This window comes from Chelon labrosus, assembly GCF_963514085.1.
Source record: "Chelon labrosus genome assembly, chromosome: 14".
Classification (NCBI taxonomy): domain Eukaryota; kingdom Metazoa; phylum Chordata; class Actinopteri; order Mugiliformes; family Mugilidae; genus Chelon; species Chelon labrosus.
In genome coordinates this window covers 8770289-8786496 of record NC_140347.1, presented here as the reverse complement: position 1 = coordinate 8786496, position 16208 = coordinate 8770289, and the positions used below count along the sequence as shown (strand labels likewise).

Below are 16208 nucleotides of genomic sequence, written 5' to 3'. Positions count from 1 at the left end.
CCCCGTTTATCTTTGTTGTCCATATGATAACCCAGCCGTCGTCCTCAGTTTGACCGTTTTAATGTCAGATGTTTCCTGGAACATTTCCATCGTTGCTTTCGGAGCAGTTATTGTCCACCAGTGACGGCGTGATGGGAGATTAAAGGGTCGTCATGCTGTTGCCAACGTCTGATAGTCTGCCAGATAACTCAGTGCTTTTAATGTGAATGTTAAATGAATAAATGAAACGTATTAGGACAGGAGAACGCAGCATATGTTAATCCTTTCAAGATAATTAGCAGGGATGGAACGCTGTGCTCGGGAACAATGCCGGACACTGTTGATGTGTTTCCTAGTCGTGTTTTGGTGGTAGTGTCTTGTTGGGTTCAGTCCACTTGATAAGGGAAGGAACTGGTTGAGAATATTCACCAGAAAATGTCAGAGATTTAAGGTAGAATAGTGAGGGAATAGTGCTTTATGTGGATCCTTGACGCTCCGAGCCGATGGTTGGCCGTTTGCTTGTGTCGGGTCATTGGTGGCGTGTCCTCCACCGTTCAGACTTCTGTGTTAAGTTGACTCAGAAGCTACGGCGATAGCCCAGACCCTAACGCCGTAGCCTGACGTGCACCTCCCCAGAAATGTAACTACGTACCTTTTAAGTATTTTAAAATGTGTTTCTATCTATATTTACTTCTTTGCTGTTTCGTCTTCTTTCCTAGATCTAGTGTGACGCTGTAGTAGGGTTAGGAAATGTTCCCAGTGTCTGATAAAACTCACAAGCTGTGTCACTGTATTCGTCAGTCATCCTGGTCAACCTATATCCACAAAAGCTGAAAACAAAGGCAGCTGTTGCTTGTAGAGTCTCTTGAAGAAGTTTCACCTCTCATCCAAGTAGCTTCTTCAGTTCTTAAAGGCTGATGTTTAACTCTACAAGTCCAGTTGTCCCTTGTTTTCAGCTTTTTCGGATACATCTGTAGCTGAGACATACGACTGCAGCAGCATGGAGGAGAATAGACAGAGAAGTGAGAGTGCTATACGTTTAAAATCAACTACTTATTTCAAGGAAAACAAAGAAGAACTATTACCAAAATCAGCTGGCTATACCTAAATGTATTTGGAGAAAGCTACCAGGAGTCAGAGAGACAGACAACCATTCTTTGGTCTTTGGACGGTGGGAGGAAGCTGGAGTACATGGAGAGAACCCACGCAGACACAGGGAGAACATGCAAACTCCACGGCTGATGGATTTGAACCCAGAACCTTCTTGCTGTGAGGCCTCAGTGCTAGCCACCACACCACTGTCTTTGATTAAGCGTATGCTTCACATCTGTAACCTCGTTTAGGATAGCGCTCTTAAATCCCAGTTCAGGATTTCTTTTTATTTTATTTGAATGCGGCTGCTGATAGATGAAAATCAACGTAAGGCTTCTTATTTCTATAAAGCAAAACACAATGAGGACGAGCAAGTAATGCGGCCGATGTTTCCTAATATGCAGCATCTGATTACCACCACCTGTTGGTGCATCTTCCATATGTGAGGAGGTTTGAATGCGCATCCTCATGCACCTGCACAAAATAAAGACAACGGGGACAGATTAGCGTTGGTAGCGCTGCCAGACGTTAATTAGAGTCTAATCCAAAAAGGACCAGTACTTTTTAAAAAAAGTAAATTTCAGCTGAACAGAGATTTTGCATCTCATCTCATTTGAAGTCAGATAATCTCCCCGTTGGCTGCATCTATTCTGACAGAGTTTGTTCACTCTCACTCTCTCTCTTCTCCTCTGCCTGATGTCAGCTGAACTAACTCCTATTACTCTTCCCATGCGGCGCTTTTGGCAAGATTTGGCCATTAAAACTTTGTTAAACCCATGCACCAAAGAAACAGCTGCTCCCCTGATTAAACCCAAACCAGGAAACTCACTTTTCTGTTTTTTTTTTGTGACACTGGCCTTGATTCATAATATACCAGCTTCAAAACTCTGTTCACTGTTGATGAGGAAAGAGGATGTTTGTTCTCGTCTGCCTGCTTGTCTCTCAGTTAGCAATGAAACCAGGAGAGCTTTATTCATCTTTTAGCTTTTCTCCGTCCATACATTTGACCACTTGCTCCTCTTGGTTGTCCACAAACCAATCACAACAGTAGCAAACCACTAGGCATCAACTTTATTTATGCTAACTTGAGTTGCTAATGGCCTCACCCCATTAGTAGCTGCTCTTTATTAGCTTAGCAGATTTATTTAATGCTTGGATTGCTAAACTTTGAGTCATGTGTGCATGTGGCTGTAGGTTAGCATTAGCATGTCTGGATAGTAAATAGATAGTAATAACCTTAATATTACGTTAGCATGTTTGCTGCGCTGTAATATAAGCTAGGCTAGTTAGTGCAAATCAGAAAACCAGTGCTCATTAGCGATTAGCCAGACAAGGCAGTTTAGCTTCAGTCTTTTAGAATAATATTATGTACATAAGAAATATTAACCAAGCTTAGTTAGCTAGCTAGCATTTATTTAGACTGGGGATATCTAGATTAATTAGCTAGCTAGCATTCATTTAGACTTGGGATACCTAGATAAATTAGCTAGCTAGCATCTATTTAGACTTGGGATATCTAGATTAATTAGCTAGCTAGCATCTATTTAGACTTGGGATATCTAGATTAATTAGCTAGCTAGCATCTATTTAGACTTGGGATACCTAGATTAATTAGCTAGCTAGCATCTATTTAGACTTGGGATATCTAGATTAATTAGCTAGCTAGCATCTATTTAGACTTGGGATATCTAGATTAATTGACTAGCTAGCTACCTCTAGTTTAGAAGATAGATGTAGCTAGCTGGCTTTTGTCGGCATGAATAGAAATAACATGAATAATAATAGTGAAATTTCCCAGTTTTGGATTAATAAAGTATGTATCTAGTAATACAAATAATATATAATAATAATCTTCTCATATTTCACCGTTCATGAAATAAAATGCAGCTTAAAGGGCTTCACGAGAGAAATGAAGGTATATTCACAAATGGGGAACACCAGTGTAATAAATAAAAATATATGAACGGGGAGTGGGAATAGCTGAAGGTGGTAAGACCTGCTCCAAAACAATATAAAGAAATACCAGCGGTTCAATTAATCAAAAACGAGACAATAAAAATATGGTTTTAATAGCTTCTTAAAGTTTACAGCAGAGGTTTCCTTCCTGATATGTGGTGGGAGTAAGTTCCACATTCTTGGTGCATAACTCACCAAACTTCTTACAGTTTATTTGGAGCAGCCTAGAGTTTAGAAGTCTGACTTCCTGAAGGCTGTTTTTGTTTCTTTCTGTTTGGAAAAATACAAAAAGACATCGTCATTAGCCTGACAGGTGCTAAATAATTACCACGCTATCAATAATCCAAATAATCCAGACTTCTTAAGGAATAACTAGTTTGAGTTTGTTTTGGTGCAAAGGAGAGTGTATTTCAGATACAGACGGGATGCAGGGTTAATTCCTCGTCTGTCACTGAGCAAACACTGCCATCATGTCTGAATAATGCAGCGTATGGTGTAGCAGTGTCAGCCCTGTACACCTTTCATCCTAGCCCTTCACCTCTGAACATAATTCAAACATGTGTCTGTGCTTTTATTCTTATTTCTCGTCAGACCCTGCGCGAGGAGAAGACGTCCCACGATAAGGACGTGAACACCATGCGAGCTCGCTACGAGGATGAGGCCAGCCAGATGAAGGAGGGTCAGGCCCGGGCGCTGGAGGAGGTCGCCAAGAAGCACAGACTGACCCTGGAGAGCGCCCTCAACACCGCCGAGAAGGACAAGAACCGCCTCCTGGCCGTGAGTACATCCACACTCGTGTCTTTGTCTCAACTCCACGGTTAGGTCACTAAAAAATCATTACTGTCCTCGTCTGATTATGAAGTGAAACATCTGACGCAAAAGTTGAATATCGGTTGATGAAAACAAAATAATCTGTGAACTGAATGGAAGTGAGAATACGTTAGACAGAGGCAGCATCAGATGGTGAGTGAAAATCCATCAGATTAATGTTCAGAGTTTGTAGCTCAAAGCTGCAGGAACATGAACAGCTGGATGTTTTCCTCTTCTGTACTGATTAGTCCATGACACAACCCGTTTTAAACTGATACGGCTTAAACAACAAGTGGTTGTTACCTGGCCCTAACCTTCTCAAATTTTCACCAAACACCTTAAATCCATTTCCGTCTGGTCTTCAGGGAACAGAAGACCCTAACCCTAACCCTAATATGCAGAATGTGGGATTTAACTTAAAATCAAAGTCTAATTTCCCCTTTTAAAACCTTTTAGGACAGTCTTAAAACCCCTTCATCCCTCCAGCGCGACCTAGACGTCTCTTCAGATCACATTAACTCCAGTGACAATCTGAATACATTTCATGGCTGAGACAGTGACACAAACCTTTACTATTTGCAGTTTTCCGTCGCCCAGAATCCACCTACTGTGAACACCACTGTTGTCAGAGGGAGCTGAAATCATTAAATAATCTGAACACTGAACAGACTGATAATCAGGAATGACTCAGTCAAAATACAAGCTGTCAGCCCCCTCTGCTCTCTGTGAATGTCCCGCCTGCCAAAAGATCTGGTCCCGTCACATCCTTCAGTCTGTTGATATTCTGAATCTGTTGGTGAACGAGTGGTGGTTGTGAACGACAAGATATCCTGCTCTGTCTGCATATGTTTTAGTACGATTAGCAATATTAGCAATATTAGACTTCGGTTGTATTTTGCTGCAGACGCTAGTGTATGTTGGGAGCATAGACTGTATATAAATATGGACAATGTGTCGCCACTTCTTGGCATTGGCCAAACTGACGTGATTTTTTCACTCTTGTTTTCGTTTCATTAATAAAATAACTAGCTACTTACTTGAACATGCGTCAACATTATATTTACTACCTAAAATGACAGAAACCATCCTTGAAAAAATGTATTTGACGTGTATTTTAGTGTGACTCAAGTCCCGCCCACTAACATGGAGGGGGCGGAGCTTATGACCTATACTGCAGCCAGACACCAGGGGGAGCTCTACTTGCTTTGGCTTCACTTTTGAGAAACAGTTCCACCATCATTATACTGTCTATGTTTGGGAAGGATACTGAATAGACGTTGGTACAAGTACCGGCTATGTTTACACATTCATAATAAGAAAACTGCCTCTCGTCGTCTATCTCCCACAATGCTTAGCGCGTGTGATGTATGCTGCGGTAGGAGGGGCCTATTAGGACTTCCCTGGAGCTCACTTGAGTTACAAAACAAACTTTGTCCTTGTTCTCGCAGCCCTAGGAGCGAGAACAAAATTCTCTCTTCTCGCAGAGTATGTAACAAGCTTTAGTCATCCCAAAGACAAAGAGGAGGTTGAGAGGTGACTACACCTTTACAGTCGCTGCCCTGAAACTGTGGAGCGACTTGCCTTTTCATATCAGGCAACCTGACGCACTTATTCTTGTTTTTAAAGGGGAACTACTGTTTTTTACAACCTGGACCTTATTTCTGGCATAAAATACGGTCGTTTACTCACCCATATAACTTTTGTGTAATTTGTAGTCGTTCTGAAGATATTTAGATCTGCGTATATCCATATAGTGGGAGTGAATGGGGCACCGAAACACAGCCTCTAAATAACACATTATCTGCCGCGAAACTCGTTCATTTCACCAATATTTTGTTATGATACGCTAGTGCTATTCCCTGTTGAGTCCAGGGTTACCTGTTATCATCATCTGAGGTTGTGGACCAACCATAGCAGTAGTTCCCCTTTAAATCCTCTCTTAAAATTTTTTTACTTTGGCTTTTTACTCGGTTTTAGATGTTGGTTCTTACTGTTTTTATTGTTTAATTTGTTTCATAATTTGAATCTTGTTTCTGATTCTTTTATGTGTTTCATCTGTTCTCATGCCTGCACTTTGGCCAACTGTGTTGTTTTTAAAGTGTTTTATAAATGAAGACTGACAGTTAATGTGGTATAGTGCACTGGTGTGGCAGAAGTTCAGATATCCGCAGATATCTGTCGCCTAAAACACATCAAGAGGCTGTAACGGTGACTAAGAAGCTGTCCCACTCTCTCAGGAGGACGTGCAGCCTACAGATGTGGGCGCACATTTATATTTATTACCTATAAATGTCATCTGGGACACCTCGGGGGTTCACGTAACCTGGTGGAGACGTGTGCAATCCGTGTCCGTGTTGTTATGTTCCAAAAACAGACCCGTAAAAATAAATTCTGAATGAAAAGCAGATTCTCGGAGCCGTGGCAGCAACACGTGAAAGACCATAGTGTGTCTGATGAGTCACGCAGGTGATAAGAGCGTCAGGGGCCTATTTTAGGGAGACGCTAAAGCTGCTACTCCTCCTGCTCTCACAGCTGCAGCAGGAGACAATGAGAAGCTAATTAGATTAACATTCACATGTGTGAGACAACACGGCCGAAAGAAAGAAAGAAAGAAGACTCGTACGTCACGTGTTTTGATGTTTGCCGCTTTAAACGGGAGCTTTGATTGGAGGCGGATCAAACGGAGCTTCGTGACGGTGTGCGGGGTTGACATTTAAAAGGGTGCAGGACTCACGGGTTTAAATTCAGCTCCGCTTGAATCCTGGTGACATTTACTGCTCGTAAAACTGCAAGTGGAGGGAATAAAGTGAGAAATCAAAATTAAGACAAAATGATTTGATGTTCAGAGAGAAAGAGAGAGAGATGGATGTGAAGGATACGACTGTGGCGGCCGACCACTACCTGTCTCTGTGTGCGTTCTTAAAACTCCCAGCATCAATAATTCACTGCTGCTTACTTAGCGCAGAGTGTGGCCACCCTAACAGGCCTTAAGCTCGTACATACGGTACACACCCACTTCTTAGATGGCGCTTTTACGCCGCATGTCTACTGCATATTCTATGGTATGGATATTTTTACTTTGTTACCTTTTTTAACTCTCAGGAAGAGAGTTTCTTGTGTCCTCCCTCGGCTGAAGTGAAATTCAGTTTGTGAGGAAATGTGATTTAAAGACATTTATAGAGGATTTCTAAACAGATATTAAATAAGCAAATTAATTAAGAGACAAATTCGTAAGCCTCCAGATACACCAGGCTGTTAGAGGCGCTACTCCCCTGAGTCTATTGTTTGTTTGTTTGTTTGCAAAGTAGCCAGGATTATTTACATTTCTTTAAATAGAGAGACAAGGGAAGTGGAATGAAACCTCAAACGGCCTCTTTTGGTTTATGTTGAGAAACAAAGCTACCTACACCAATCAGGCGTAACATTATGACTACCTTTCTAATATTGTGTAGGACTCATCAGAGGATTGGACATGGGTCTTCTGAGGGTGTCCTGTGGTGTCTGGTTACAGGATGTTGTTAGTGGGGGGGCTTTGAGGGGAGGGGCCTCTGTGGATCATCCCACAGATACTTGATCAGTTTGGGATCTAGTGAATTTGGAGGCCAGGTCAACACCTTGTGCTGTTCTTCATGTTTTTTGAGTTCCTAAACTGTTTTTGTGTTGGATATGTATAGCCTGTATAAAAACAGGCATCGCCTCAGCACCATCAATAGCATTTAATAGTACTCCACAGCGTATTGTTAGATGGGATAGTGTAGCCAGGTATTTCTCTCTTATTGCTATGGGGTGGGGGTGCCTGGTCTGGTCTAGGTGGGTGCTACATGTCTAAGTAACATCCACACCAATGAATGCCAGGTCTAAAAGTTTCCCAGCAGAACACTGAGTTGTCACAGGATGATTTAAATGTTATTCACTTCTCCTGTCAGTGGTTTTAATGTTGTGGCTGATTAGTGTTGAGCTTCACTGTATAAATTATTTCAAGGCCTAAAGTTATGCATAATTAAGGGGGTGGCTACTTAGCCCTCACAGGTTGCTAGCTGTCTGTCTGGGCGCCTCCGCCTCTTTGGCCTCCGCCACCATTTTTTGAACTAGCCAGGAGTAAAGCCTGGTTTATAGTCCTGCAACCGGTCTCCATGAAGCCTACAGCGTAGGGGGCTATGCTGGTGAAAACCATTTATTCTTGTGCACTGTTGTTTCAACATTGTTCTGCAAGTACGCCTCTAAAAAAGTACGCGCCGAATTGTCAGCCGTGTTGAGCTTCTCTTGAAATCACTGCAGCACAGAACATGGAAAAGATGTTTGTAGGAGGCTGAGCATTTCGGAATCACAGCTGTTAACGCCATAAATTAATCTAAAGGTGGAGTCAGTCACTTCCAAGATGGCGGCGTCCAGAGACACCACACTGAGCTTCAGAACTCTCCACTGGTTGACGTCACAGAGCATTTGCTCATCGTTATTTCCTACAGTCATCAACAAATCCAAGATAATTCTGGATCAACATTAATATACAACAGCTCCAACAAGACAACTTACACCAGTATCTGTCCTCTCAGTGACCCAGATTCCAGGATCAGGTCGACTTTGTATCTGACGCGAGGCGGTGAAATGATGGCCTTTGATCACAAACTGGGTCTGGACCAGTTCTACGAGCCCGTTCCACACCACCGCCGCCGCTGAAGCCGAGGCTCGAAATAGCCTCATCTCCGCCGAGGCTTTTTATTACCGTCGCACGCGGCCACGTGAAAGCAAGTGATCAAGTATTCTCTTGCATCCAAGTTGCATAATGAGGATGTGTTTTAAATGATGTTCCACCAGAGGCCCAATCAGAGCTGACAGCTGCATTAAGAGGAGAGCGTTATGCATTTCCATAGATATTAGATATGCGTTCCATATGAGGACTGTCGGAGCCTGTGGGATTTTCCGTGGCTTCGTATTCCTGTCCCGCTGTGTTCTGAGCCGCACGGTGATTTGCCTTTGTTCAGTCTCATTCATGATTACGCTGTCAGTGTTGAAAGTCTAGAATGAAAGAGTGACGGAGGAGGAGGAGGAGGAGGAGGAGGAGGAGGAGGAGGAGGAGGAGATTGATGGGGAATAGTAGCAATTATTCGCTTCTCACTCGCTCGCTCGTCCGTTTTCTATCTTTTCCGTGATACGACGGCGCAGACGGATGAGAAGAAAAGCGTCCTCATCCCTCTGTTCCTCATCACTTGATTCCTTTGTCTGATCCAAGTCTAGTTAATCATCTTTTCTTTTCATCACCCCTCTATTCTTTCATCCCTTTAAATCATAATGAAAATTGTCTGTGAGGGGGCTGCTTTTTAAAATCTGAGCCGCCAGCTACGACGTCTGAGACCCCGGCGCGTCGTAACAAATTGACTTTTGTCCGTTTTCGGCCTGAACCGTTGGAGAAATAATGATCTTTGACTGTCAGGTTCTCACTGTAGCTGTGAGGGAAACCTGAAGGTACGGACTCAACGCACCAACATCAAAGAAGTAGAGGCAGCAGAGGTTGACACTGATGCTGCAGCACATCACCTGTGTCTGAACCAAGCAGATGCATTTGAACACACTGTAAAGAGCAAAGACTGCAGCCAAGTGGTAGAAGGAAATGACTCTACATAGCAGCAACCAGAGGAGCTAAGAAGCTAGGAAGAGCTACAAACCCTCCAGCAGAGCTGACCTCTCCTAAATGCTGGTCAGCAGTTTTGATGAACAAAACTACAAACCGTTGACAGGAGAAGTAAATAACATTGACCATCTTGTGACAATACATTGTTCTACTGGGAAACTTCTGGACCTGGCATCCATTCATTGGTGTGGATGTTACTTAGACATGTAGCACCCACCCAGACCAGACCAGACACCCCCACCCCATAGCAATGACACTCCTTGATGGCAGCAGCTTTAGGAGCAACTCAAACAAACACGAAGAACAGCACAAGGTGTTGACCTGGCCTCCAAATTCACTAGATCCCAAACTGATCAAGTATCTGTGGGATGATCCACAGAGGCCCCTCCCCTCAAAGCCCCACCCCACTAACTACATTCTGTTACCAGACACCACAGATATGCCTGATTGGTGTAATTTCCTGACTTGGTCACTTTTGATACACAGATAATTACCTCCCACCTCCCTCCTCCGTTGTTCCCTTAAACGTTTTGCAGCATTTTAGCATCTTTCAGCTCAGAGTTTTGGTTTACTAGTTTCCTCCTTCTCCTGTTGTCGCCTCATGTGGCTGATTTCAGCTCTGATGAACTTGCTCTACTCGACCTGCACAAAGTTGGTCAGCAGCTTTTAAACATCACATCTTAATAACCAGATATTTTTCTCTTGACTGCTGGTGGAGACCAAACCAGAGCTAAACAAGTTACCATAGATTGTTGACTGCAGAGAGTGTGCTACATGATCCAGAAGCGAGCACAAAAGATCAAATAAAGCATCGAATAATCTAGAAGAGACTAAAAATCATGTAGTAATATATGAAGAGTGTTTGGAGATGTTAGGAATCCTATACCAGCATTAGGTCTGTAGGAGGTAGAGGCTCCAGACGGATAGCTGAGAGGTCATACTGTACTTTGTCCAGAACTGGTGCATTTTCAAGCCTTTTGTAGGTTTTGTAGCTTCTGTCACGGTTGACTGAACCCGATACAAGCAACCGTACAGTAATAGACTGTTTAACAGATGCGTGTTTGTGTCTCAGTCTCTTGTTCCAACTTAACACTTCCACCAGTTATTATCCTGCCGACAGAGAAACTTTCCCTAGTGAAATAAAAGCTGTCACGAAGCATTACACATGAATTACTGTGATTTTTCTTCCGTTCGGATCAATTTCCGTGGCGTCCCATTGATTTTTTTTTTTTTTTACACAGGACTCTGTCGCAGTTGTCGGTGCGCTCTCTGTTTTTTTCCACGGCCTTCCAAACTCCATCCTCCTCTGTCGTGAATAATGGTCGCAAATTTCATTCGACATTACAGCAATTTCCCTCAGCCCTAATTGTCCTTGGAAAGTAGCAATCATTGCGCCGTATAACAGAAACTGTTCCCCATTCATCAGCCGCTATAATAAGCTTTATTATGGTAACAATGCAGCAGCAAACCTCGCGCTCCTCTCTGTCAAGGACAATGACAATGTTTGAAGTATTTTTAGAAATGGGTACGGATGAGTGGAGTGAATGAAATGTCAAACAAAGAGCAGAGAGGAGGTATGGGGTACATTTTCAGACTCTGTCTTACATTGAAGCCTCCTGTTTTTAGGGATGCTAGTGGCGTGTTGATCTAACTCTTTCTTTAATCCTCACTGTTAGATGGAGAACTCTGAAATTAGGTGCAGATTTTTATCTCTTTGCTGAGCCTTTACCTTTTAATTTAGTGCCGTCATCGAGACTACTGTGGTTAATGAGCAAATACATGCGAAACAAATATCTCCCATTAGCCTCAAGTGTTAGCATTGTTATTATTATGTCACATCCTGTTTCTATAGCGTCAATTAACTAAAACAAAACTTATCCACAAAATTGACACTTGAACATTCGTCAACATTATATTAACTACCTAAAATGACAGAAACCAGCCTTGAAAAAATGTATGCGACGTGTATTTTAGTGTTTTAGTTTGGTCCAAGTCCCGCCCACTAACATGGAGGAGGCGGAGCTTATGACCTGTACTGCAGCCAGCCACCAGGGGGAGCTCTACTTGCTTTGGCTTCACTTTAGAGGAGCTGTTCCTCCGTCCATCTTTATACAGTCTATGCTCCATACCAGCAGGTGGCAGTAGTCTGTTCTCATCATTCAAAATGAGAAACAGGAAGAGCTACTATTATCTGGGAGCTGGTGATCTTTATTCACAAACGTCTTCTTCCACCGAATCAGATGAAAATCTCCATCAGGAATCCAGTTAGTGCAAGACACACATCAAAAACTATGGGCAATATCCAACCATCACCTTGGTGTGTCACAGCCTTTATATCCGTTTAGCTTTGGTTTGCAAAACTTTGTATTTACTTACTAAATCATATGACATCTCTTGAGATCAGTCTTGACTTGACAAGACTTCTTTAACACACTAAATACGTTAAAGTTCTTTATAAAGTCTTTACATTGTTATTTATGCAGTATTTTAATGGAGCACTTGGGGTTGAGGTTGGTTTGTCAAATTTTATCAGAATTTTTAATAATATCATCTCTGACTCTTTCAGATAATAATAACCTAAATGACTCTGACTGGTTCTTTTCAGCTGTGGAGCACATCCAGAACTAATGAAGTTTTTCCTTGATTTCCTGTGAAACATGCTCAATATAAACAGAATCACAGATCCAATCACACAGAATCGTGTCTCGGATGCTCCGTCGTTCTGACGGGGTTTGGTTTGTTGTTGGTTTGAGCAGGAGCTGGAGCAGCAGTTTGAGAGAGAGCGCCTCTCGCTGGAGGAGGAGAAGACGCTGCTGATGCAGCAGCTGGATGAGCTCAGGGAGGAGCTGACGTCCAAACTGAACGCAGCCACCGAGGAGGTACGATGAATGCATGGCAAACTTAGTAAAAGCTCTGAAATGAGTAGAGCAGGGCTGTCAAACTCATTGTAGTTCAGGGGCCATATATCGTCCAATTTGATGTTAATGGGGCCGGACCAGTAACATAATAGCATACCAACCTAAAAATAACATCAACTCAAAATGTTTCCCTTTTTTTTGTGTGGAAAGAAGAACAAGTATATGAAAACGTTCACATTTAATGAATCTTTTACAAACATTTTATAAACTACCTCAAATCTGCTTAGAAAAGTCTATGCAATTTCAGTTAATGTCTTCAGCTTAATTTTCGTACTTTGCAAACTCATCCTGTGGTCCAGATTGGACCCTCAAGCAGGCCGGGTTTGGTCCCTGGGCCGTATGTTTGACACCCATGCACTTATAAGCTGTACATCAATCAATTTTACACTCAGAAATGTTTTACTTTTACAAACCAAACACGAGCTAGGGTCTTGAACATGGGATCCACAGTTGACAAGGTGCCTTTAATGACTCTTGGAGATTTGGATCAAATGAAATAATCTTCTGCAGAAGGAGTGTCCTTAGATGTCATGAAAGTGTAGAAAGTGTAGGCCTGAGAGTGGAGAGGTCATGGTGTAGTTCAGGGTTACATGGAGGCAGGTTTATTCTCTGTCTTATTTACCATTTGCAGCGTCTGTCAGGGTTTATTCAGCCAGATATGAGGGCTGGTAGAGAGGCTCAGTAGGACTGGCCTAGTGTGTTAATGCTGGTTTAATAAATCAAGAGATTGCTGTGTTGTGTTTCAAGGTTCATCCTTGATCTCTGTCTGTCTTCTGATGAAAACACCCAATCATATGAAGCGTTGTGGTTGAAATGTGCAGAACTGCTGCTAAATGACTAAATTATTTTCTTAGAAATTAAAGAAAATGACGTCTGAATCTAGAACGTGAAATAGGGTTTAGCCTCCACATGTCTTTAAAGAATACACTGAAGTTTACAAAATCAGCTAGCTGATGATCTGCTGCACCTGACCAGGACTCTATGGAGGCTTCGGCTAAAGGTTGTCGGTTCGATGCCAAGTCCCTCCACATCTAAACGTGTCCTGAAGCAACATTTGCACCTGATGGCGGTCGAGCATCTTCCATGCTGGCTCTGCTATTGTCGGTGTGTGTGAGACACTTTAAAAGCCTTTGAGCAGCACTAAGGTGGAAAAGTGCTTTATTATTTATTTATTTAACTTGGTTTTTTGTGTGTATCATGAAACTAAATGGGAAAGAATAAAGCTGAGAGTCTGGTTAAAGTGAATAAATTGCTAATAAACCCCTGGGTTCAGTATTGGATGGAGGAAAATGTATTTCTTTAGTCCGGTTGACTCTGGTTCAGTCAGGCCCCGCTGGTCCAGCTAATAAACGCTGACTTTTTATTTCACTGAAAACAATAGTTTCTTGTGTGTAGACAGACCTGCTGCCATGCTCTGTTAGTCTGTGTGGGCAGCTCGTGCACATTTCCAGATGAAGGTTGTGGTAAAATAGCATCTGATGCAATACAGAAAAAAAATATGTCGACGCAAAACATGTCTTGAGTTCATTTTTTAAGGCGGCTCCTTGTCACTGAGCGTGACCTGCTGAGGTAGTTTCAAGGCTGCTGAGAAACAACCTCAGAGGTCGTGCATTGTACTCATTCTCCGTCCCCGCAGGTGTCCCAGCTGCATAACCAGCTGCAGCAGGGGGAGCAGGACATCGGAACGGCCGAGGGGCAGATCTCCACGCTGAAGGAGGCGCAGGACAAACTGCTGGAGGAGCTGGACGCCACCAGGGCCCGGCTGAGGGAGACCAGCAACCTGCTGACAGCGCTGCAGGTCAGACTCCTCAGTTAACCTTTGCTCCATGTGTTCCATCTTAAAACAATCAATCTGAAAATTGTGGAGATAGAGAAGCAGCCAGAAATACTAAAGAGGAAGCTGATGCTGTAGCTAAGCAGAAGTTTAAACCACCTATTAATCTCTACAGAACTTTAAAAGAAATCAGAATCTGCTCCATGTTTGAGGACGATGTCACACACCAAGTTTAGTCAAATATTCAACATATTGATTAATTATTAAACCCAAATAATGAAATTAAACCACAATCTTTATTTAATTATCGATTAATCTGTAGTGTAGGGAAGAATGTTTTCACAGAGCGTCAGTTTCTTTATGTGTCTGACTGACTACCGTCTGTCTGTGTGGTTTTTCGTCTGCCTTTCTTTCCATGTGTCTACCTGTCTGTCTCACTGTCTGTCTGTCCCATCTTCTCAGGGGGAGCTGGAGACTCAGAAGCGTCAGCATGAAGCCAAACTAATCACCACCAAAGAAGAAGAAAAACTCAAGATGGACAAGATGGCTCTGGAGCTGGAGCTCAAATGGACCGAGACACTCAGGTAGGTGTAGGTGTGTGTGTGTAGGTGTGTAAAGTACTTGGACTAGCGGAGAGTAACAGCCACTGTGTTTCCATTAAACAAAGATGGAGCATGAAATTAAGAGTGCGTTCGTTTCCATGGGTTAGGGTCTGTAGCTCTTGTCCTTTTCAAACCTGGAAAAATGTGTTGAGGTCATTGGGAAGAGAAGTTGTACTGCTGCCATCAACCTTGCGACAGGATGATACCGAGTTCACGACTGCCATGTTCTTAAGGCCCTGCCAGGCAGAGCAGAGGTTCCCCTGAGCAAGAACGAAGAGCTCCACTTTGTTCTTGTACTTAAGCTTGGCTTTCCTTATAGCACACTTCACCTCTTGGTCTTCCGCTGAACCAGTAAAAAACATCCTTCTTTTCTTATTGAGTGTTTGTTTCTGTTCTTTCGTAACCCAGGGTTTATTGTTAGAGTATATTGAGATTGATTTAGTTGGGAGTGTCCTGTCCACACAAAAAGAAATATACGCAGAGACTATATCTACCTGCTCGTTAATGTCGCTGGAAAACAGTAAGCTGCTCCAGTCAGTGGTTTCAAAACACTCCTGAAGTCTGTCAGTGCAGTCTGGTGTCCACTGTTTGATGTTCTTAACAATTTGTCAGCTTTCCTGATAACAGGAGTGTAAGCTGGAGCGAGCAAGATAGTGTGGTGGTCGACCAGGTTCCTTTCTGTGTGGAGTTTGCATGTTCTCCCTTTAGGGATGCACCCAAAAATGCACTTTTGGGCCATTTTCGGCTGAAAATTTCTCGCCGAAACAACGCGGCCGAAACAGGATGTCGCGATGATGCAAGCAACAACCGCAGCAATTTTTGGCCGAAAATGGCCCAAAAGTGCATTTTCTTTTTTCGGACGAAAATTTTGGGAACATTTTTGGCCAAAAATGTTTGGTTTTCGTCCAAAAATTTTCGGTGCATCCCTGTTCTCCCTGTGTCTGCGTGGATTCCCTCTGGGTTCTCCAGCTTCCTCCCACCGTCCAAAGACATGCCGACTGATAATCTGTTGGTGTAAAAATGTTAAAAATCAAATATCTCTTAAATCGTGGTCTGGAAGTTCTTCACTAACATAAAATCTTAACTCCAGGTCCCTGTACTGAGCATTTTTCACGTTGTAGCCACATCTCATATGTACAGATAAAAACATCTCTCTGAGGAACATCCAGCTGTAAGTGTGTACAATAATAAGAATAAGTCAGGCTGTTGTATTATTAACGTAGTAAACCCTGGTGGATCTAGTGAGATGTTCTGGTGAAATCGTTTCTATTTGTTCTGTAAATACGCCTCTAGCCTCAAAATAGCGTTTCAGCTGCCGCGTCGAGTTCAAACGCTGGTGACTGGAACCGAGCGGCTCATGTTGGAGCTGAGAATCTTCTGAGCGCGCAGCAAAGACAACACTGTACGTACGACGCGCACCTCGTGTGCTTCACATCTCCTGGCACGTT

The 16208-nt window shown here is 42.9% G+C and overlaps 1 protein-coding gene across 1 annotated transcript in view; it reads left to right on the top strand.

Moving 5' to 3' along the window:
* Positions 1–16208, top strand: part of fam184ab (family with sequence similarity 184 member Ab) — a 77990-nt gene that overhangs the window by 10100 nt on the left and 51682 nt on the right. Inside the window, exons 4-7 of the mRNA XM_084559795.1 lie at positions 3619–3804; positions 12223–12345; positions 14021–14182; positions 14621–14742. Of these exons, the coding sequence (XP_084415921.1) occupies positions 3619–3804; positions 12223–12345; positions 14021–14182; positions 14621–14742 (593 nt within the window). The remainder of the gene's footprint in view (positions 1–3618; positions 3805–12222; positions 12346–14020; positions 14183–14620; positions 14743–16208) is intronic.